The sequence below is a fragment of the Polypterus senegalus genome, chromosome 9 (genome assembly GCF_016835505.1).
Source record: "Polypterus senegalus isolate Bchr_013 chromosome 9, ASM1683550v1, whole genome shotgun sequence".
Lineage (NCBI taxonomy): Eukaryota > Metazoa > Chordata > Cladistia > Polypteriformes > Polypteridae > Polypterus > Polypterus senegalus.
The window spans coordinates 133,537,624-133,562,556 of NC_053162.1; the positions used below are offsets into that span (position 1 = coordinate 133,537,624).

General features: G+C 37.5%; 1 protein-coding gene and 1 long non-coding RNA gene across 8 annotated transcripts in view; both read left to right on the forward strand.

The window, feature by feature from the left end:
• The window catches only part of usf1 (upstream transcription factor 1), an 84,196-nt gene extending 69,358 nt beyond the window's left edge, over positions 1 to 14,838 (forward strand). For all 7 annotated transcript variants that reach the window (XM_039763925.1, XM_039763926.1, XM_039763928.1 and 4 more), the window contains 3 exons: positions 4,311 to 4,439; positions 7,610 to 7,743; positions 13,548 to 14,838. In XM_039763925.1, the coding sequence (XP_039619859.1) occupies positions 4,311 to 4,439; positions 7,610 to 7,699 (219 nt within the window). In that variant the 3' untranslated portion in view covers positions 7,700 to 7,743; positions 13,548 to 14,838. The remainder of the gene's footprint in view (positions 1 to 4,310; positions 4,440 to 7,609; positions 7,744 to 13,547) is intronic.
• A 1,253-nt stretch (positions 14,839 to 16,091) lies between these two features.
• LOC120535827 lies at positions 16,092 to 19,227 on the forward strand. Its single transcript, XR_005634975.1, has 3 exons — positions 16,092 to 17,352; positions 17,486 to 17,607; positions 19,195 to 19,227. It is a non-coding gene; the product is annotated as an uncharacterized LOC120535827 (long non-coding RNA).
• Positions 19,228 to 24,933: the final 5,706 nt, after the last annotated feature.

A 24,933-nucleotide genomic window follows, 5' to 3' on the forward strand; every position in this document is an offset into this window, starting at 1 on the left:
CTGGTTGGGCCACCCTTAGCAGCAATAACTACAATCAAGTGTTTGCAATAACTTGCAATGAGTCTTTTACAGCGCTCTGGAGGAATTTTGGCCCACTCATCTTTGCAGAATTGTTGTAATTCAGCTTTATTTGAGGGTTTTCTAGCATGAACCACCTTTTTAAGGTCATGCCATAGCATCTCAATTGGATTCAGGTCAGGACTTTGACTAGGCCACTCCAAAGTCTTCATTTTGTTTTTCTTCAGCCATTCAGAGGTGGATTTGCTGGTGTGTTTTGGGTCATTGTCATGTTGCAGCACCCAAGATCGCTTCAGCTTGAGTTGACAAACAGATGGCAGGACATTCTCCTTCAGGATTTTTTGGTAGACAGTAGAATTCATGGTTCCATCTATCACAGCAAGCCTTCCAGGTCCTGAAGCAGCAAAACAACCCCAGACCATCACACTACTACCACCATTTTTTACGATGGGTATGATGTTCTTTTTCTGAAATGCTGTGTTCCTTTTACGCCAGATGTAACGGGACATTTGCCTTCCAAAAAGTTCAACTTTTGTCTCATCAGTCCACAAGGTATTTTCCCAAAAGTCTTGGCAATCATTGAAATGTTTCTTAGCAAATTTGAGACAAGCCCTAATGTTCTTTTTGCTTAACAGTGGTTTGCGTCTTGGAAATCTGCCATGCAGGCCGTTTTTGCCCAGTCTCTTTCTTATGGTGGAGTCGTGAACACTGACCTTAATTGAGGCAAGTGAGGCCTGCAGTTCTTTAGACGTTGTCATGGGGTCTTTTGTGACCTCTCGGATGAGTCGTCTCTGCGCTCTTGGGGTAATTTTGGTCGGCCAGCCACTCCTGGGAAGGTTCACCACTGTTCCATGTTTTTGCCATTTGTGGATAATGGCTCTCACTATGGTTCGCTGGAGTCCCAAAGCTTTAGAAATGGCTTTATAACCTTTACCAGACTAACTCTCAATTACTTACTTAATTACTTACTGTTCTCATTTGTTCCTGAATTCCGTTGGATCTTGGCATGATGTCTAAATTTTGAGGTGCTTTTGGTCTACTTCTCTGTGTCAGGCAGCTCCTATTTAAGTGATTTCTTGATTGAAACAGGTGTGGCAGTTTATCTCATTTGAAATTGTCTGAAATGTACTCAGGGCAAGATTTAATCTATGGACATTGCAATACAGTATAGCTCCAGCCTCACTGAGCCTCGCGTTTTGGGCATGCACCACATTAACATCATTTTGGACAAATATCTTTGAATGCCTCTCAGACTGCCTTGGTATCACAATCACTTGTAACCCATTAACACCTGTGTTTGATTTACTCTCAAATGGGCTTAAAGTGGAGAACTGACTATGGCAACAGTGGAAGACATCCCAACACTCTCCAAAGCATCAGCTAACTCTATGGCTGTGGAGGTTAGAGAAGGTGATGACAGAACAATAGTCTTTAAGCAGCTATTTTAAAAAAAAGAAAAAAATACAGGAATTCAGAGAAGACGAGTCCCTGCATACTGCCATTGAAAAAAAGATGATGAGCTACTGAATGATACCTGAGATGGAAGGGGGATGTAAATTCATTTGTGTGGAAAAAATGCAAGATGTACATTGTTTGGATGTTTCCCCAATTTGGGGCAATGTACCTGTGTATCCCTGCCTTCTGAGAGGACTTTTCAACTTTGGAGGAAATGTTGTAACATGTAATTGTACTCTTCTGAAGCCAAATGCTATGGACATATTGGTGTTTCTGTCGCACAACTTGGAAGTTTCCTCAGTAGAATTTTACAATTGCATTATTTTTTCTGATATTCTTAGTGCAATATTGGACAGAACTTGAAATTAGTGATTTGCTTAAAAATGTTATAGATTTGGGTTTTTTGTATCTTTGTGCAATGTATGACAAATGTTTACAAATGCTGTTTTTTTTAATCCTGTACAGTATTTGACAGAACTTTGGATTTTTACACTGTAGTATGCTAGATTTTTGTTCTTGCTTATATGCTGCGCAATTCACCTTATAACTGTGCAGTTTGTTTATCCAGACTGTAATGTTCATGCCTTGTAGTTCAATTTTGATTAGTATTTTATTCCTATTTGGATTAATTTCTTGTTTACATTAAGGGTAAGTGTCTGTTCAATATGCTTTCATTATAAATGTTTTGTTGGTCTTAGTGCAATTTTTTGTGTAAATCCTGTAGGCTGCTTTGAAATGGTTTACTCATACTTCCACTGTTTGATCTCAGTAATACTTTGACTGGTGAGTTTAATTTTTTTTGTGTTATTTTGCTTCAGTTTTAACTAAATAAGATCTGTTTTCCTTAACTGTTGTTTACAGTTATCCCATTATTAAGCTACAATTAATGTCGTATAAACAAGACCAAACTAGACCAATAAGGCTTTTAAAACATGTTTGTAAAGGATGCAAAATATTATCTAATTATCATTCAAGTCCCAGAAAATATTGAGATATATTTTTTTTCCAATATCTCACACCCCTCATGACCCTAGTGGTGGCCCTGAGACTAAGAGTCTCCACCCACAATCGAAAGGTTGCCGGTTCGAATCCCATAAACGCCAGAAGTGAATCTACTCTATTTGGCCCTTTGTCCTGGGTATGGTGCTAATCTGCATCCAAGTCATCCCACTTGCAGGGAAAACTTGGCAGGATTGGCACTTCAGCCACTGTTGTTAAAAAAAAAGTAAAAAAAAATTTTAAAAAATCACACTGTTCCAGTTAGTATCCCTATTCCAAAATACATGGGACCAGAAATGTTTCAAATTTTAAAATATTTACATATATATGAGATCTTGGGGGACACCCTTGATCAAGTGGGGAAATGCAGCCAAACCACCTACATGACCATTCAGTGTTTATGTTTAATAATTCATATCACTGAGAAGTTATTATAATTTATGTTGATATATCTAACATATTAAACCTTAAATTTTATTTATATAACGTATAGACTGTGTTTTAGTTCCTTTTTAAGAGGGCCAAACCAGTTTATATTTGTTATCTATTGGCACTTCTCAGTCAACTGGCAGACAGGTCAGGAATATCTCAGCCAACCTTCTTCTCTCCATCATGCCTGCTGTTCTGGAAGTCATTAATTCAACCGAGTTGCTACATTCAGTTATTGTATGGTGTGACTGTACATTAATAAAACCTCTTTTTCTGGTTTAAAAAGGCAATTTGCAGCAGTATCTGGCTTTCCCAATATAATCGGAACAAATCATATTGGAATAAGGCTACCTAGTGAGAATGAAGCAGCCTTTGTTAACTGTAAGCAGTGACATTCCATTAACACACAAGTCATCAGCAATTTTAAAGGTGCCATGCAGAAGTTTTGATTGCAGTTTCTATTGTGTTGCTTTACTGGACACAAAGCTTGTTGACTGTGTTACAGTGCTTAGTAGCGTTTGATGCTTTGCACGGTATCTAACCACCAAATTCCGTCACATTAGCAATAATGCATTGCTTTTTAACTGTGCTCTTTACTCTGCAATAGAAACTGGATCATGAATCGTGTGCAGTTGCTTTGTGGTGCTCGAAGCTTTACAGGAGAACATCCCACTCTGAAAGAAGAAAACTGTTTTGAATCTGAGCATATTTTATTCACAACCAATTTTTGTTGGCATAAGCATATTTTAAGGCTTGAATCCAAGTAAAGTTTTATAAAAGAGACTGTTGGTGTGGAAATTGTTACTTGTGGCTTTATGTTGACTCTTGAAAAGATTGAGATTTTGGAGAATTTCAGATTTGCAATTTCGGATTAGAGATACTCAACCTGTACTGGATTTGGTTTAATTTATTTATGGTATCTTGAAATGCACTTCATCTTTAATGTGCTTGCCCACCTACTTGTTATTAATGGAAATGCAGAATTGTTGAAATTGTGTACAAAATATATCAAAACACATTCTGTAAATTTCAAGGATCTTTTAAAATGTCATTCCAAGAAAAAACACGTGATCAACAAAACTAAAGATTGCCTTTTTTTGGGAACAAAAACCTACATGAAAAGATTTCACCAAATATCATGTGTTTTGAACTGGTGAAAATCTTTAGCCAGGTATGCCACAATTTAACTTTAATAATCTGAAAAATAGTCATGCAGCTGATTCTGGAACAAAATATAATTGGTCTTTTATACCTCTGTTTGTTCTGTGATATATTTTATTCTAAAGCTTCTCAGTTACTGTATGTTATGTTTGCTCCCTTTAGAAGGCTTTGATAGTTGGCATTTTTAATCATGTTACTAATGAACAAGCCATGAGTGATAAGGTTGACTGCTTGTAATTTATTTGCAGAGCAAAGGTGGCATACTTTCAAAGGCATGTGACTACATCCAAGAGTTGAGACAGAGCAACCTTCGACTGGGAGAGGAACTTAATTCTCTAGAGCGTCTAAGATTGGACAATCAGTTGTTAAGGCAACAGGTAATGATGCTGTATCTTACTCTTCGACATCCAGCTGTGTTGTCTTACCACCTCCCTATATATTAAACCAGACAACATACTTGTAGATAATTCAGTCTTCATGCTTGTCTTATTATGGGTTTATTTCTTGTACTCATATTTTAATTCCTCTTTGGTAGTTTAACATTAGTTTAATTTATGTCTTCAAATTAGTAGGAGTTTGCCCCGTGGTGGTCTGACACCTAGACCAGGACTGGTTCCTGTAATGTGGATGAAGCAGCTATAGGCTGCGTGTCATTACAACCATGAACATTAAGCAGATTTACTAAATAGTTATGCTTTCATTAGTTTTTAAAAGATTTTTAAATAAAATAAATTTTTTGAAGATCTAACTTAAGAACCAAATGGCTTTGCTCCCCTTAGATCAGTATATAGAAGAAAGAAGGTGATAAACTGGCTTTAGCTTAGTGAAATATAGAAGAACCCTTGATGAAAAATCATGAAAAAACATTCTAATATATAAGGAGCAACATACAGGGTCTGGCAATAACACCCTTCATGTTTCCACTGTTTTAAGTTTGTGCAACTGTCATGCAGTGCTTTATCGTGAATATGTGCCACACTAGACACCTCCGAACTTTCTGACAGTTAATTGAAACATGTTTTGGAAAGCACTGAGAAGCAGCACAATGTAGCATTTACAGAGTTAGATGTATAATGTATTTTTATGCATTTTGACTCATTGCACATATTTAGGAATCAAGAGCAGCAAGTTAACTGAGAGTTAGCACCTCAAGTGGTGTTTTTTAAGATGCTGTAAGTGATTCCCAGGTTTTTTCTAATTTTAAAAAGTAATGAAGTGTGTACAAGAACGTTGTTTATTTTGGCAGGCTTTACATAAAGTGCATCCGGAAAGTATTCACAGTGCATCACTTTTCCACATTTTGTTATGTTACAGCCTTATTCCAAAATGGATTAAATTCATTTTATTCCTCAGAATTCTACACACAACACCCCATAATGACAACATGAAAAAAGTTTACTTGAGGTTTTTGCAGATTTATTAAAAATAAACTGAGAAAACACATGTACATAAGTATTCACAGCCTTTGCCATGAAGCTCAAAATTGAGCTCGGGTGCCTGTTTCCCCTGATCATCCTTGAGATTTTTCTGCAGCTTAATTGGAGTCCACCTGTGGTAAATTCAGTTGATTGGACATCATTTGGAAAGGCACACACCTGTCTATTTAAGGTCCCACAGTTGACAGTTCATGTCAGAGCACAGACCAAGCATGAAGTCAAAGGAATTGTCTATAGACCTCCGAGACAGGATTGTCTCAAGGCACAAATCTGGGGAAGGTTACAGACAAATTTCTGCTGCTTTGAAGGTCCCAATGAGCACAGTGGCCTCCATCATCCGTAAGTGGAAGAAGTTCGAAGCCACCAAGACTTTTCCTAGAGCTGGCCGGCCATCTAAACTGAGCGATCGGGGGAGAGGGGCCTTAGTCAGGGAGGTGACCAAGAACCCGATGGTCACTCTGTCAGAGCTCCAGAGGTCCTCTGTGGAGAGAGGAGAACCTTCCAGAAGGACAACCATCTCTGCAGCAATCCACCAATCAGGCCTGTATGGTAGAGTGGCTAGACGGAAGCCACTCCTTAGTAAAAGGCACATGGCAGCCCGCCTGGAGTTTCCCAAAAGGCACCTGAAGGACTCTCAGACCATGAGAAACAAAATTCTCTTGTCTGATGAGACAAAGATTGAACTCTTTGTTGTGAATGCCAGGCGTCACATTTGGAGGAAACCAGGCACCGCTCATCACCAGGCCAATACCATCCCTATAGTGAAGCATGGTAGTGGCAGCATCATGCTGTGGGGATGCTTTTCAGCGGCAGGAACTGGCAGAATAGTCAGGATAAAAGGAAAGATGACTGCAGCAATGTACAGAGACATCCTGGATGAAAACCTGCTCCAGAGCGCTCTTGACCTCAGACTGGGGCGATGATTCATCTTTCAGCAGGACAACGACCCTAAGCACACAACCAAGATATCAAAGGAGTGGCTTCAGGAAACTCTGTGAATGTCCTTGAGTGGCCCAGCCAGAGCCCAGACTTGAATCCGATTGAACATCGCTGGAGAGATCTTAAAATGGCTGTGCACTGACTCTTCCCATCCAACCTGATGGAGCTTGAGAGGTGCTGCAAAAAGTAATGGGCGAAACTGGCCAAGGATTGGTGCGCTAAGCTTGTGGCATCATATTCAAAAAGACTTGAGGCTGTAATTGCTGCCAAAGGTGCATCAACAAAGTATTGAGCATAGGCTGTGAATACTTATGTACATGTGATTTCTCAGTGTTTTTATTTTTAATAAATTTACAAAAACCTCAAGTAAACTTTTTTCACATTGTCATTATGGGGCATTGTGTGTAGAATTCTGAGGAAAAAAATGAATTTAATCCATTTTGGAATAAGGCTGTAACATAACAAAATGTGGAAAAAGTGATGCACTGTGAATACTTTCCGGATGCACTGTAGGCACTTTTGCTGAAACCATAGTTATAGTTTCACTTGTAAAATTGAAAAAGTTGTTTCAGGTGATTGAGTGTTGCCTTCTATCAAAAGTACATTTATTTGTGTTTCCCTTACAATTTAAACAATAAAGGAAATGAAAAGGAAAAATGGGGATAAGAGTAGCAAGGATGCAATGCAATATATTGCAATTCACACTTTGGACTACCCTTAAAGAAGGGGTATATTATATACAAATGTTTTCTATTCTTTATTTAGACTACTTTAACTAGACCCTCAGATTATAACATTTTCCACACAAAAACAAACATAAATTCAAATTAGTAATACTACTTATGCATATTTTCTGATTTTATTGGTGTGATTGATGTATAAGAAAATGTGCTTTGGATGGACTTGGCCATAGAAACAGATGTGAAAAAAGAAAGTTGTGTCTAGATTTATTACTTGTAACTGATTATGTGTTGATTCTTTTTTCTTGTAAAGATTTACATGAGAGGTAAGGTCATTTTTTTATTTTGTAAAGGCTTCATTTTTTAAAACCATTTTTTTTTTTTAAAGAATATTGATTAGAAACTGTAAAAGTAAATTCTAACCATGTTTATAGATGCATCATTGTCAATGTGTTAAATTTTTTAATTTCCTTTATTAATTGTGGGCTGTAGGTTGAGGAATGGAAATCAAAGAATCAGATTTTAAGAAGCCTTCTTCGACAACATGGCATTGTAGGAGGGGCTGCTTCAGACACACAGTGAGTGATTTGGCAAGGTTAGAAGGGGCAGCAAGCTTCTGCATGCTGGTAAGTATGAATGATTTTGTTCTATGTTAACTGTTAATTGCAAGAAATGTTGCTCATTCAGGCTCTGAGAGACTGCTTTGGAACTACAGACTGGGATATATTGCTTGGGTCACATAGTGAGAACATTGAAGAGGCTGTTGAATGCACAACTGATTACATCAACTTCTGTATGGGCATTGTAGTTCCAGTAAGAACAGTATGCTGCTATGCTAACAACAAGCCATGGGTTACTAGTGACATCAAGGGCCTTTTGAACCAGAAGAAATGGTCTTTTAAAGGTTGTGATCAGCATGAGCTCAAGTGCGTGCAGAAGGAACTCCGAGTCCAGCTCAGGGCGGCGAAAGAGCAGTACAGGAGAAAGCTGGAGCAGAAGTTGCAGAACAACAGCATGAAGGAAGTGTGGGATGGGATGAAGATTATCACTGGCTGCAGCTCGAGCGGGTGCGCCATCGAGACAGACGTGGAGAGAGCAAACCAAATGAACAACTTCTTTAATAGGTTTGATCACAGTAACCCACTCTCACCTCGGAGTACTGCATCCTCCAACCATCCTTCTGCTGATCACCACCCACAATTACAGCAGCCCATGTGAGCAGAGAGCTGAAAAGACTTTGTGCCAGCAAAGCAGCGGGTCCAGATGGTGTATCGCCACGACTGCTGAAGGCATGTGCGTTGGAACTGGGGAGTCCTCTACAGCGCATCTTCAACCTGAGCCTGGAACAGGGGAGAGTCCCAAGACTTTGGAAAACATCTTGTATCACCCCTGTCCCAAAGGCATCCCATCCTAGTGAGCTGAATGACTTCCGGCCTGTTGCTCTGACGTCACATCTGATGAAGGCCATGGAGCGGCTGCTGCTTCACCACCTGAGGCCACAGGTCCGTCATGCCCTCGACCCTCTGCAGTTCGCATACCAGGAGAAGGTGGGAGCGGAGGATGCCATCATCTATATGCTACACCGATCCCTCTCCCACCTGGACAGAGGCAGTGGTGCTGTAAGAATTATGTTTTTGGACTTCTCTAGCGTCTTCAACACCATCCAACCTCTGCTCCTTAGAGACAAGCTGACTGAGATGGGAGTAGACTCGCACCTGGTGGCATGGATCGTGGACTATCTTACAGACAGACCTCAATATGTGAGTCTTGGGAACTGCAGGTCTGACATTGTGTGCAGCAATACAGGGGCGCTGCAGGGGATTGTACTTTCTCCGGTCCTGTTTAATCTATATACATCAGACTTCCAATATGACTCGGAGTCCTGCCACATGCAAAAGTTCGCTGATGACACTGCTATTGTGGTCTGCATCAGGATTAGGCAGGAGGAGGAGTACAGAAAGTTAGTCAAAGACTTTGTTAAATGGTGCGACTCAAACCACTTACACCTTAACACCAGCAAGACCAAGGAGCTGGTGGTGGATTTTAGGAGGCCCATGCCCCTCATGGACCCTGTGATCATCAGAGGTGACTGTGTGCAGAGGGTGCAGACCTTTAAATATCTGGGAGTGCAGCTGGATGACAAATTGGACTGGACTGCCAATACTGATGCTCTATGTAAGAAAGGTCAGAGCAGACTATACTTTCTGAAAAGGTTGGCATCCTTCAACATCTGCAGTAAAATGCTGCAGATGTTCTACCAGACGGTTGTGGCGAGTGCCCTCTTCTATGCGGTGGTGTGCTGGGGTGGCAGCATAAAGATGAGACGCCTCACGCCTGGACAAACTTGTTAAGAAGGCAGGCTCTATTGTAGGATTAAAGTTGGACAGTTTAACATCTGTGGCAGAGCGACGGGCACTAAGCAAACTCCTGTCAATCATGAATAATCCACTGCATCCACTTAACAGTGTCATCTCCAGGCAGAGGAGTAGCTTCAGTGACAGACTTTTGTCACTGTCCTGCTCCACTGACAGACTGAGGAGATCGTTCCTCCCCCACACTATGCGACTCTTCAATTCCACCCGGGGGAGTAAATGCTAACATTAATTTTAATTTTTTTCTTTTTTTTTTTCATTTTTATTACTATTTAATTTAATATTGTTTCTTTGTATCAGTATACTGCTGCTGGATTATGTGAATTTCCCCTTGGGATTAATAAAGTATCTATCTATCTATCTATTTAAAAAGGCTAATTTAACCTGATGTCAACTACCAGTCTTTTAAATTTGTTTGTTTTTGATTTGCTACTGGCTGTTTGATAATGAGAAAAACATAATCGATTGAACACAAGACACAAATATAATGCAGCGCTGTGGTATAATTGGGTGTTGGAGCATGACAAAATGTGGACATCTAGAATTTTTGCCTGTAAACATTTTTTTTAAACTAGTTTCATCTTGTACGTTTACTCCTGGAGATAAGACGAGAGACTGTGGACTTTACATTCATATAATTAAGAAGTTCATTTTATTTGTACTGATGGCACCTATAATTTGGTTTAACTGTAGCAATTATGCAGGTTTAGCTGTTTAATTGTTATTTTAATAAAATTAAAGACATGCTGTAAGGAACTCTAACTATAATACTAAATTGACGTCCCACACCAATTTAAATTAGAAGTAAGTTTAAAAAAAAATCATTAACCTAATTTAATACTGAAGCCTCTTTGCTTTTAGTTACTAATTGCTGAATGTAAATGTTAATATAGTAACTGGTCATTTTAGGTGGAAGAACATTTCTTGAAGTGACTTAAAATGTACCTTACGGATACTTAATTTTCTAGGCTAAAACAGTAGACTTCTATACAGTAGTGTGATATAGAATAAGGTACAGGCTGAACAGAACTGATATCGTAGTACACTATAGTGCAGGCAGCATAGATTTGATACAGTTGCTTAATATAGAATAAAGTAGGACTGTATAGTTTGTTTGCTTTTGTATTCATGTAAGAATTGCATTAATATATGATTCTTAGTTTAAGAATAACATGTCAAAAGCAGTCAGGCATTGTAAATCTAGAGTTTTTAGAAATGCTGTTGTGTTATTTGGCTTTGTGCTGATAAGAAGCAAGAGTCTGTGTAAATCAAGTGCAGCTGCCACAAAACACCGTTTATATTTTTGCAAGGGCACTTCAACCCACAAACACCAAGGTTGTGTGGGCATATTATTGCTATAGTTTCCTGCTTCTGATGTGGTTTCACAGCTGAGCATCACTACAAGCTCAACTGCAGGTCAGAAGCTTTAAGGTAGTTTTTAGGCAATGCATGAAATGTCTGTGTTACTTGTATACTTTCCCTAGGCATTGTGTATAATACCTAGGCATTATACAGTATGACCTGCCAGTTTGCCTTTTGGTATTGCATAGAATGCCTAGGAAATGATAGAAATTTTAATCTTTTTATACTTTGACGTCTCATTTTTGGCGTTCTGTAGATTTCGTAGGCATTCTATACCATGCTTGATTTCACACATTGATGGTAACATATAAATTCCTGGTGATAGCATGACCATGCTATGCTTCGATTGATTTTACAAAGTCAGTCTATTAACTGATTTGGGTTCTTCCATTACCATTATGACTGAGGTATACATGTAGTGTGGAGTAGCTTAAGACACCAAACAGCAATGCAAGAACAGCATTGCCCAAGAGACCAGGCATTATCGGGTTATATAGTGTGAATTGGCATATCTTGTTTTCCTTTTGATTTGGTGGCATACAGGATTGCTTAATATTTTGAACATTGTAATATTAGATTAACTACCAGATTGTATGGCTAGCATTCTTTATTTACTGTATTGTTGGGAACTAAGGATATAACCTAGGTCAGTAAAAGAGGAAGTGGATGTTTCAGTAGATTTCTATACAGTAGGATGATATATAGAATAAGGTATGGGTTGAACAGAATTAATATCATAGCACACTACAGTATAGTGCAGGCAGAGTAGAATTTATACAGTTGCATAATATAAAATTAAGTAGGATTGTATACCCTAAGTGCTGTTAAAGGTCAGGGTAAAAGAGAATTAGTTATTATACTGCGGTTCCACATTAAAAAGGATTTAAACAGGTAAGGGAAGGTATGTGTTTTGAAGAGGTGTTTCCATGAGCCTCTCCACAATTCAACAACCAGCTAATAAAACTAGAGCAACTGTGACAAAACCTTACTACATCTTTCATATTTGATTCTACTGTTACAATGCTGATAAATTATTATTAATAGTATTTTCTAATTTACTCTTGGACCATCTGTTTTCCTTTATACTGGTACTATTATGCTTGTAATCCCTACAGATAACGCAGAGTTATTTTTTGTGAGCTTTTCAAATTATTTTTTTTATTATACATCCATTATGGAGATCTATTTAATTTTTTCATGCCCTAATGTTTCAAATTAATTTGTTGTAAAATGAATAAAGTATACATGTAAATACTCAGAATGCCGAGAAATCCACCCAGGTTATTTTTGTAGGTTTTTTCACTTGTTTTTAAATGAATATTTGGCAGTCTTGTTCATTGGGACTTCACTCTGTCAAAACACTGCAAAAACTAAATTGTAATTGCACAGTCCCCAGCGGTTGTGTAATTTAAAATGTTTTGAAATCTTTCTTGAATCCTATTAGGACATCCAGTCCAAATTGTAGGTGACAGTTTTACCAGTATTATTCCTTGTACTCCATTATTTGTTGGTTTTTCGTTGTTTGCTTATGAATAAAGTTGCCAATTACAGCAGCACCCCCAGTGTACTATTGAAAAAGAATAATTATAGAATCTTGAGAAGGATTTTACTGGCAAAGGGCAAGTGTGTTTAGAATGCTCCAGGACTGTGATATCCACTTGTTTGTTTGAGTTGTCAGGATATGTGGGGGAGCATTGGTAAAATAGATTTTTTTTTAATCTACGACATATTTTCAGGGTTTGGAATGTTTACTGTTTATACGCAACTAAAGAAGCCTATAAGCCTAATGCGCTTGACTCCACCTGTGCAGGATTTGGGAGGCTGTAATGGCACAAGTTGCATCTTTCTGTTATATAACATATAAACTGTCTTTTTGAAAAGCAATATTAATGCTAATCACCATTAATGGTTGTACCTTTTCTGTTTGATACTTTGCAACACATTTTTCCTGATGCTGTTTTTTTCTCAACATATTTGTATGTACACATGTATAAGCAGGGTACATGCAGTTTTTCTGTTTTGGTTCTAGTTCATAATGTTGTCTAATTTACTCTAGCTGAAAGTCTAAATGGGAAGGTTTTTTATTTGTGAGTGTGTGTTGGGAGGGAGACTAGGGAGACAAGACATGAGCTTCTCAGAAGACAATGTGGTGTCCCGTGAGACAAGGCAGTAAGACAACATTTAAAACAAGTTTGCGGACATCTAACCTAGCAGTTGTTGGAATGCTTTTGGCAGACACGATTCATTTGCTCCCAGCACTTAAAACAATGACAAGCAGAATACGCAGTTCACCAGGAGCAGCAGCAGGAAGCCAGCTGTTTTTTAATAATTGTTTAGCCAGTATTGAAATAACATGATATCTTTGTGCAAAGCATTTTAATTTTGCATTATAGCAGAATTTTAAATTCATTATAGTACGAGTTTTCCACCCATATACAAGTCTAGTGTGTCAGCTTCCCAGTCAGAGAAATTGTTGATACATTACTAAAATATATTATTAGGTAATTGTATTTAAATTGTACTGAATCCAAAAACAAATCTTTCCTACATAAAGGTGATAACTGTTAATTATTGACGACTTGCAGTGCCATCTTTTGAGGCCGTGTTTGTCCTGTTATTTTACCAGTTTTAATATTGACGTTTTTCCTGTATTAATCAAATAAAAATAACGCTATTTTCTTTTCTTTTTTTTTTAGGGAGGGAGATTGACTGATTACGGGTGACACTAAAGATGCAACAGTCCTCTTATTGTTTAGAATAATTATTATAAATATTTTCTGTTTAGTTATTTTTTACTGAAATGGATTACCTTTATTTTTGGCATGATACCGGTTTGTTTACTGTTTCCGAAACTGAAGCAAATTATGTGGTTTTTTTTTTTCTTTTTAATTATTTTTATTATTTAGAAAAGGTTTTTTTTCTGTAATGTTTGAACCAATATAGTCATTGGTACTGTTTAATTTTCTCTGTGTGTATTTTTATATATACACAAATGCTGTTCTTCTTCCAAGTGTATGTGTTTTGTAAGATATTTTCTAAGTCACTGATATTTCAGAAAATGTGCTTAAAATACTGGGTATGAAAACAGTCAGCTTGGTACTTATTTATGTTTATTTTTTTATTTTGTTATAAAGTCCATTGCATAATTAAGAACATGTTCAACCCTTTGAGATAGACCTCCAAGACAGTGGTGGTCTTCCATATAATCCATAGATGTTTTCAGATTGATCACAAATGTGTTCCATAGATCTGGAAAGGTATTCACAGTTTGTGGCTGTGTCATGGGAATGTGTTGGTGAATTTTACATTTTTTCAGAAACTTTTCTCTAATTATTTTTTAATTATATAAATTAGCTGACCATAGGAATAAGAATTTTAAATATTTTAATATTCTGTTGTTAGCAGAAAAAAATGTGGGTTGAGTAGTTTTAATTGACTTCTCATCCTGTTACCCTAATCTAGAGTCTTTCAAACACTAGCACAGAAATAAAGGAAACTGTCTAATTGAACAATCAAATGGTTGTTTGGGTATTTGTGCTCATCCCCACATACCCTTTCACTTCATAACTCTCAACACTGACATGACCCTGGAAGGAAACTGCAGTGCATTAGTTCTATATATTCCTTTTTATTAAAAGGATAGCATCTTAGAAAGCAGATTTATATTAATTTTACATCATTAAATAATCATTAACTTTAAATTTTAACACTGGTTAACATTTTTAAAATAAGCTTGACTATGATAACATTTGTCTGATATCTCAGCCTTTAGGTAACCTACATCAGTATTACTCATTCAGTCATTATTCACCAATATTCATTTCACTGTAATTGATCACTTTATTTATATACTTGTATGTTCTGTAAAATGTTCTTCTGTCTTATCTAAAACACCTTGTCTGCAGCATTGCTCTGCTGCTTTGGGAAAGTGAACTACATTTTAATGATCATTAGGAAAATTAAACTTGGATTGTTATCATTCCATCAGCAAGTTTGTCATTATTTTAATTGATTAGAGGAGTTGATTACAATGATACATTTTAAATCAGTAATATATACAGTTTTAATCATTTTTAGAATAGAAACCATATCCTCTACCCATTTAGAGATGAAAGAAAGGAGAAAAATTGAGCAAGTGAAATTGAATTCTTGCTTTTGATGAAAATAAGACATGATCGCAGGAAAGTGAAAGTTGCCTCAACAGATTATTCATTAAGCAGAGGTGTCCCATTGGGTGGTACCCACAAAGAGGTGTTAGAGAATTACGGGGTATTATGTATCCAAAACTGTCTGTTAAATAAACAAAGGTTTTATTTTAATAATGTCTGAGTTGGGGACATTCCCAAAATGTGACCCAGAAGAAGCTTATATTTGAGGACATCTCTCACATTTATGGTCTTGAATTGTGTACATTTTGGATGGTCTGAGTTAAGAAAATGTATGTGATGTTAAGTTTTGGGTTGAGTTGGGCCAGGTTTTCCACAGACTGGAGAAGACTGTTTTTAATTTTTTTCATATCAGAAATCTTAGTTTCTTTTTCTTTAACCAGCAGCCATACAATAATGAGATGAAAAAGTGTGCCAGAAAGATGACCAGTTAACATTATTTCCAGTGTGTCTGTCATAAAATACCTGTTACAATAAAATTATATGAAAAGAAAAAAGTCTCAAATATTGATCTGCCCTTGTCAAATAATTGATACTGTTCTCGGGTGGGGTGGTGTTTTGGGAGACACACTGGTCTAGACATATTACTTGCATTTTTGTCACAGCTGGAAAGTGTAATTTCTAAAGTGAATATTGAAAGATGTTTAGGAAATGTATCCAGGTTTCTTTCAGGTTTCATGTAGCAAAAAAAAAATATTTTGTCAAAAGACTGCGTTAAACAAACACAGTTCTTCAAAACATACACATTTATTGTTATTATACATATCTCTAAGCATCTCCATACTGAGCATATTCCATTAACTAAATATTATATACGTTAGGGATGTTGGAAAATAATTATTTTGTAAGGGTACCATGGACAGCAGCAACTCGGTCTTAATGTATCTACAACAGTGGTGGCTCTGAGGCCAAGGATCTGTGCTGGTATCCCGAAGGTTGCTGGTTCAAATCCCCATCACTGCCAAAAGAGATCCTACTCTGCTGGGCCCTTGAGCAAGGCCCTTAACCTGCAATTGCTCCAGTGGTCCTGTACAATGGCTGACCTTGCGCTCTGACCCCAAGGGGTATGTGAAAACTAACAAATTCCTAATACGAGAAATTGTATAAGGCGAAATAAAGAACAAAAAAAAAGAAAAACAGTGGTCCCATATTCTAAGACAGTGTTAAACCACTAGATTTGTACTTATTTGATAAGCTTGTTCTCCTAATAGGTTATGGCTAGCTTCATTGTAATTACAGTATATCTTAACCAATTTTCAGATATTAGTCTAGCCATTTCTGTTGGGATATGATTTAGTTTAGCAAATGGTAGGTAATAATCCAAAATTTGTTAACAATACAATGTCATAGATATTATAATAGCAACTTGTAGGTATACATTTTTTTCTAGATGTTTACAGGGAAAGAGCTGGGCGTTAATGTTTGTAAGCACAATGTAAACTGGATGGCAATATGGACATACCAGAATGCAGTCTGTAAATGCACATTGCAACTGTAGTATTGTTAATCTAATGTAATAAATTACCACTGACAGTAAAATGCTTCTGTGAAAAGGTGTGACCAGCAGAAGGGTCTTGGAAATCTTACATAGCTTTGACAGTGGATCATTGCATTTTGAGATAAAAATGTATAGTTGCCATTACAGTAAAACACATGACCTATAAACATGTACAAAAGAAAATAAAGTTTGTATAATTTTTAACCTTGGAACAGTGCCCCATATGTATGATTTGTGCCATACTCATTGGATCTTTTGTGGAGGCGTTACAGAATAAATTATGCAGCAATTAATTGAATATCCTGTACTGTACTAGTATTTCTCTAACATTTTTAATCAATTTCAAATGTTCAGTAAGAATGCCCAAAAGAGGTGCCTTCACACCTCCAGAACCACCTCAAAGTATGAAGTCCAAAGCAGCTTTAATATAATGCATATGAGCACATTGCAAAGTACCAACAGTGCCTTGTAGTATCAGTCTTACTTACTACACACTTTAGTACTTTGCGTGAGGTTGATCCCTGAAAAGAATTTTGGATCTTGGCATACCCTGTTTGCTAGTGCTATTTGGTATACTGTAGCTGCAGCCATTGCAATTAGAGGTGGCAGAACTAGCTATTAAGGGTAAGAGGATCATTTTTCATACAGCACTGTTTGTTTTGGAAAAACTTAGCTTATTTAATTTGTGAAGTAAATTAAAAGCAGATATCGTTTGTTCACTTAGGTGTCCATAGGTTTTGGATGAAGGCAAGAAAACATTCACAATCAACAATATGAAGTAATAAAGAAAATCACATTTTAGTTTAATATCTGCATCTTATAAAAAACTGTTTTTAGGTAGGTACACATTCTCATTGGGAGCATCACATGATGCTAGTAAAATGAACTGGATATGCAAAAGGTGTAAAGAATAATGGAAGAAACTGAAATATGAGTATTAAAACAATCCTGGTTTCATTGTTTGTAACAGCACGAAATACCAGATGAAAGTATTCCAAATATGCGTTGTGCTGAGATGAATAGCACTTGTGTGCAAATCAGCAATCATATTGATAGAAGTGACTTGCATCTACTGCACAACAGATCTACAAAGTAAGTGATTTTAAATTACTTTTACAGTGCCCTGAGCTCACAGTGTACATGAACTCTTGAATAACTACACCTCTCTGAAGTCATGTAAACTATTTATTAAATAAAGAAAAAAAAATCACACCAAATAGTCGGATTGCTTCATTATTTAAGGCAGTATGAAAGGGGTAGAAGTATCCAGTTCTCCACTCAACCTACAATTTAATTCCTGCTAGAAGCAGAATGCTAAATAAAAAAGTTTCACAAACTCTGGCATTCAACCCTCCTGCTCAATTTTGACAGATGTTTCATGTTCACTTAGGCCAATGTGCTTTTCAGTTTTGAATCTCTGCCTTCATGTTAATTCCTAAACACTGTATAAACAAGTTGTTGCCATGAGTTCAGCTGTGTAGCCATTTGTAGAATATCATCTACCAAAAGTGTTGAAACCATAAACTGCCTCCAAAACGTCTCAAGGTTTCCATATATTTTAGAACTCATTTTAGAAGCTACCACATGTTTGATTTTTCTAAAGTGAATATTTACTAATTGTAACTGAGATACTGCATGTGGGCGATGCACAAAAATGTTGAATGTAGAAATGGATCCTACATGTTGGCACAGAACAAGTTGAGGCATTTACCAGGAAAATCGAATCTGTTCTGTTTTAAACTGTGTAATTGTATAATGGAGTTGAAAGAAATGTTTGGTGGAAGGGAATATAACCAAGGGTTAACAAAACCCCATCCTAGAAGGAGGGGTATTCTGCATTGCACTGCATTTCCAGATAGTGGAATATCTCTCCTGCAGAGAATTTGAACTGATGCTTTTACTGCTGTGACTAGAGGGCAATAATGGGTGAAATGGAGGAAAAATGGCAAAAGCAGGCTAAACAAATCCAAATTAACAAAAAATAATGGATGGGGTGTCTGTTTGTCACGGAGCACATTCGTGAACAACCTGTAAGCAAACTATACAGCAAGTCTGCAGGTTGCTTGTAGTCATAAGGGGGTTTTGCTTTGCTTTCTTGCACACTACAAAAGCTGTTCTACCTGTCAGTTTTCTTAGGCTTCCAGATGTTATGTTGACCTCCATGGTTCCCTTTATCTGTCATTTTGTCATGATATTTTAGATTGTGGAAACTGCTAGATAGAAGTGTTTTTATATCTTCTTATAATCTTCCCCTGCTTTGTAGGGATGAACTAGTTAATTCTCAGATCATCAGGTCAGTTACTTAGAAAAGCCCATAGTTGTTGAGTACTGTGCAATGTCTGAAAAACCTTTTATCAGTTTTTTCTTTTAATTTTATTTATTTGTAATATTTATATTTTATTTCTTAGTCACTTATTACAATTTATTAACCTCTGAAACACTTACCTGACAGTTTCTAATGTCAATTCTTGACCAGACTAACACAAAAGAAGTTTAGACATCCAAACAAGTTCTGAGACCTTAAAACAGAAAGGGTGCCTAACATTTTGCAGATGTCACAGTTACATTTTTTTCACCTGAATAATTAAATTGTAACTGCACTTTACCATTTTATGTAAAAATGACATTGTATAAGTCTACTGTTGAAATTGTGTGTTCTTTTTTTTTTTTTGCTTCTAGTGTCAACAAAATATGTAATTTAACCAGGGTGTCCAAACTTTTGCATGGAACTGTAGACAGACAAAAATGTATTTGCACCCAAGGAGAAAGAGAGACTTCAGAGAAGCTCAAGAAAAACAGAAAAGTTAATAACAAACCCAACCCCACACCCCAATGTATAAAATGGGTTGTATTGCATACAGGTAAATTAAGACGTTTTCAAGCTGTTTGACCCACAACCATGTCAAAGGTACCTGGAACTTCCTAGTTAGAGCTCTATAGAAATAGTGCAGGATAGCCAGTTCATCAGCCTGGCCGCCTCTCAGCGATACATTCCAGAATTCAAATCCAGGCCCAATGCCTATATCCCTTGAAGTTTGCATATTCTCCTTCATTTGGTTTCTAGCACATCAACAAACATGTAGATGAGGTTAACAACAAACCCTCAGTTAGACCAGTATGACTGTGTGTCCGTTTGAGTTGTGTTAGAAAATCTGCCCTATGAGGTATGGATACTCTGTGCAGGGGAGTGCTGAGCTTGGCACCCAGCATTGGAATATGTGGGTTGCAAAATAAGTGCATCAATAACCTTCTCAAACTGGATTTTGAATAGCAGGGGGGCCTTATCTTAGCAACACTAAGCACACAAAGCTACAACAGGGTCCACTTTAACACACCACTCTCCTGGTAGGTCACACGGGGCCAATTTGGAGTCACTAGTAAACAACCTGCAATGCTATGGAGTCGTGGGCTGAAAATTCAAACAGACACTAGAACAAGGGTGTCGAACTCCAGGCCTGGTGGGCCGCAGTGGCTGCAGGTTTTTATTCTAACCCTATTCCTAATCAGCGAGCAGTTTTCACAGCTAATCAACTCCTTTTCCCTTCATTTTAATGGCCCTGTTTTTAAGGATTCAGTCCTCTGAATTGATTCTTTTCTTCATTAAATGATAGCCAAACAGAAATAAGACATGAAACAAGCCAACAGATGACCAGCTAAATTGGGGCTTCAAATCCAACCAGTTTCTCAACGAGAAGCCAATTCTTCCTATTAACTAAACCCGTTATTTAATTCCATTGTTTGTTGCTGCTCTCATCCAGCCACAGCAGACATTTCCAAATGTTGAGTTTCTGTTTCTTCTAACAACACAGGCAAAATGGTTTGGTGACCTGAGAGATCAGCCTTGCTGAGACCTTCTCCTTTCTTTATTTTCAGATATTGTGTGAGGTGAGCTGGTCATATGTCAGCTCATTATTGTTTGTCTGCTAATTAAGGAAAAAGAAACAAGTAAGGCGACTGAGTCGCGTTAATTAAAACTAAGGCAAAATAAGTTAAGTTGCAGCAAAGACTGGTCACTAATGAAGAAGATGGTTAGAATGAAAACCTGCAGCCACTGCGGCCCTCGATGACCGGAGTTCAACACCCTTGCACTAGAAGAACAATACTGCAGTGGGGCTGACGAGCTGCTTCAGCCTGGGGATGAGTCACAATCACTATGATCTTGCATTCCATCGTGCAAATGAGCAGCGTCTGAGCCAGCTGAAGGGGATCCAATAAAAGCAGTAAGCCAGCTAAATCACAAATCAATTTCAACTTGTGCCTCAGCAGCAAGTAGTCTGTTTAAGGCAGGGGTCCTCAATACATTTTTGGGCTTAATTTTAGTGACCTTGCCTGTTACCATTTAGAACTCTTAATTGCCTATTTTAGATTTTAGCAGCTGTGTTTAAGTTTTAATTGTTGCCCGTTTTCTTAATCAGACATTAGTTAATGATGAGATGCAGATAACCTATAAACCAGCAGCTCTCCAGCTAATGTGTTTACCATGATGTATCTGTGATAACAAATGTTCAGAAATGAATGAGAGGGGAATTGGAAGGACCATTAAGTTTAAATCTATTCTGGTCCACAACACACATGGATAATGTTCTCACAGAAGGAAACTCTAAAGTGCAATTAAAATTGCTCCTGGATGAATGCAAGCAATAACAAGCTAAATAGTTCAATACCAAGTTTCATTATCAGCATGGACTGCTTTCTGATTAGAAAACTAGTTGGAATAAAAACCTGCTGCCACTGCGTCTCTCCAGGACTGTGATTGAGGACCCCTGGTTTAAGGAAAGCAGTCTAGTCAAAAGAGTGATGTACAGACCAAAGAATCCATTTGACACTCAATGGCACCGCTGCCTTAGTGCCAGGAGTGCTATAAAGGTAAGACCTACAGTCCGATTTAGCAAAGTGCAGAGTGCTGCAGAGACCTAAAATGGACTTGCTTGGCACTTCTAATGAGGTGCTATAAAGTCTCAAGACTGAGATTGGTGATCTAAAATGCCATTAGCAGCATTGGTACAGGAAGGAAGATGGCTAACAAAGCACCTTTTCATTCTAGGATGGGTTCTTTGCATATGAAGTTAGTTCTTTGTGCTCTGAAAAATATCCTAATATGTGGATACAACATAAATCTTTAACATCTAGTAGTTGACCTAGCAGAACACTAACAGATTAAGAAAACCCAGACTTAACCCGTGTTATTGTAAGTAGTGAGAGCCCTTTTAAAATCAGAAACCCAAATCTGTTACCATCTGTTCGTGTCTCTTTACGGATCTCAATAATCAAAGGTTCTTTCTGGAATGTTCATGTGGACGGGTCTTTTGGCAACGAAACATTGTTCACCTTTGGCATCACTTTGAAGAACCACTCTGATGCCTTTGTTTTTAAGAGTGTACTCACTGTGCTGCCCTTTCTGTGAAAAAAATAAGTATTTCGCAGCACATTTTGTAATTCAAGTTTGTGCCTGTTTCAATGCAGAATCATTTTAAATCGCTTTAAGTTGTGAGACAATCTACAAAGTGATTTGGTACTAATTCTACTTAATTTGTAATCAGCTGTTTGCTGCCATTTTTACTTAAAAACTGGAAATTGATTTCAAAACCACTAGACAGTACTGTATAAACATCAGCTTGCTTAATATGCAAAACTGAAAACTACCATCATGTGGGCTTTATGATCCAATTACAATGAACAATTATACTGTCTATCATTAACAAGGCAACTTAGCTTCATGTGTTGACCAAGCTTTGGTAAAAAATCGAACCCACGAAACACATGTAACCGCACTGGACCGGGCAACACTGCAGTTTAACAAAGGCATCCATCTTGTCACAAAACAACATGATGTGACTCATTTGTATCTGTGAAGGTCCAACACATGGAATGTTGATGTTTTTCAAATAATGAATCAAATTTAATAATGCAATCGAATATATATTGTACATTGCAGAATATTCTATTGTTATTGTTAACCTTGAAAAAGTAATTGGCTTACAAAAGCAGCACGGGCAAGTAGCTGTGAAAAAGTAGCCAACTTCGGCCTTGTTACTACAATGCAGTCGGTTTTAATTGACCATTTAAAACATTGTTTGTATTAAGGATTTTGAAATTGGCACTAGATGCTTATAGAAGTGATGGTAAAAGAACAAGATGTTTTTGAATTAACAGGAGGCTACAAATATAGGGTGGTCCAGATCTAATTATATCATTTTAATTATGCTGTAACTTATTAAGCTTATTACATAGAAAATGACCCGAAAAATCCCGGACCATCGAGAAGTGTGCGAACTGTGAACATGAAGAATCGTCTTTGCACTGAACTAGAATCATCCCCACATAAATCAAAGTCATCCAGACCATCTGGATCTGCATAATTAGATCTGGACCACCCTGTAGAATGTTTTAAACAGCCTCAATACTGCAAGACATAACTGCATTAATTAATTAATCTTTATCCTCCTAACCTGAAATAATCTTAGTTATTCTGTATTTTAAGATGGAAAAAATCTGATTAGCTGTGATATATTTGGCAAAACAAAATGACTGATGTCAAAGATAAGGTCTAAATTGCTTTAAATTGCTTACTGATTCATTAAACCTAATGTTTAGGCCCACTGAATTAAAATGTGACAGGATATTGTTGAAGTTTGTATCCCCACCAGTTAATTCTATTTCTGTTTCCATCCAGCCATTATCCAAACCTGCTGTATCCTAACTACAGGGTCACAGGGGTCTGCTGGAACCAATCCCAGCCAACACAGGGCGCAAGGCAGGAAACAAACCTTGGGCAGGGCGCCAGCCCACCGCACCATTTCAGTTTATTCTTCAGAATTAATAGTTATCACTCATCCAATACTTTAAAATCAACACTTTCAATTAGGGATAAACTGTAATAGGTGAAATATAATTTGTTCTAATGGAAAAATATAGCTGAGTGCCATCCATATTTGACTAAAAGCACAACTTATATTTTTTATTGTTCTGTTCTTTTCTATTGGTTTCTTCCAGCTTATAAAATAAAAACAGTAATAGTCCAAATATTGAGCCCTGGGGGACACCAGATCAAACTTCAGAATATAATGATGGAGCACCTCCATCATATGCTGAGCTCCAGGGCGTAAGGAAACATTGTGTCTTGAAAGCCTGATCATATAGATTAGGTTCATAAACTCACTGGGCTAATTATTAGGATCACTGGGCAGAGCCTTGCTTTGCTCTCAAAACAGCCTCAGTTCTTCATGGCTTGAATTCCACAAGATGCTGGAAACATTCCTCTGAGATTCCGGTCTGTTGACATTATGGCATTATGCAGTTTCTGCAGATTTATCAGCTACACATTCAAGCTGTGAATTTCACTTTCTACCACATCCCAAAGGTGTTACATTGGATTCAGATCTGGAGACTTAGAAAGCCACTGAAGAACAAAGATTTCATTTTCATGATCACGGAACCAGTTTAGGACTTTTGCTTTGTGACATGTTGCATTATTATACTGCAAGTAGCCATTAGAAGATGGGTAATTTGTGACCATGAAGGCAGGAAACTAGACTGTGACTTTCAAGAGATGAATGATTGATGTGTGTCAAGAAACACCATTACACTACCACCACCAGCATGGACTGTTGACATATGGCAGGTTGGATGCATGGATTCATGCTGTGGACACCAAATTCTGACCCTAACATCAGTGTGCCTCAACAGAAATTGAGATTCATCAGACCAGGCTTTCTGGTTTTGGCTGGCTGGAATGGAACCCAATTTGATTTTCTGGTGTTGTTGCTCATCTGCCTCAAGGTTCAACATATTGTGCATTCAGAGAAGCTTTTCTGCTCACAGTTGTACAGAGTGGTTCTCTAAGTTACTACACCCTTTCTGTCAGCTTGAACGAGTGTGGCCATTCTCCTCAGACCTCTCTCTTCAACAAGGCGCTTCCGTTCACAGAACTGTGACTCACTGGCTGTTTTTTGCACCTTTCTGAGTGAACATGAGAGACCTGAAAATTAACTGAAGCTCCGAACCTGTCCCTGCATGATTTTATACATAGTGCTGTAGCCACACAATTGGCTGATTAGATAATGGCATGGGTAGGCAAGTGTACATGTGCTCCTAATAATTTGCTCAGTGAGTGTATAGACAGGTGGACAGCTCCAATCCTGGAGCACTGTAGTAGCTGCAGGTTTTTGTTCCAACCCAGTTGTTGAATTAGAAGCCAATCCTCACCAATAACAGAACTTACTTAATGTCATGGCTTGTTAGTGTTTTAACTCTACCATGTCAGTTCAATTTTAAATCATAGATTTTTTATCCTTTCTAGTGATACATGTATCATCCAAGTGATTTAAAGCCTAATACGGAGGAGTAATTTTCACTTCTTCACTTTCTCTTCAGTTTTCTTCTGAGTACTTAATTAGACCAAACAGTGAATGAAGAATA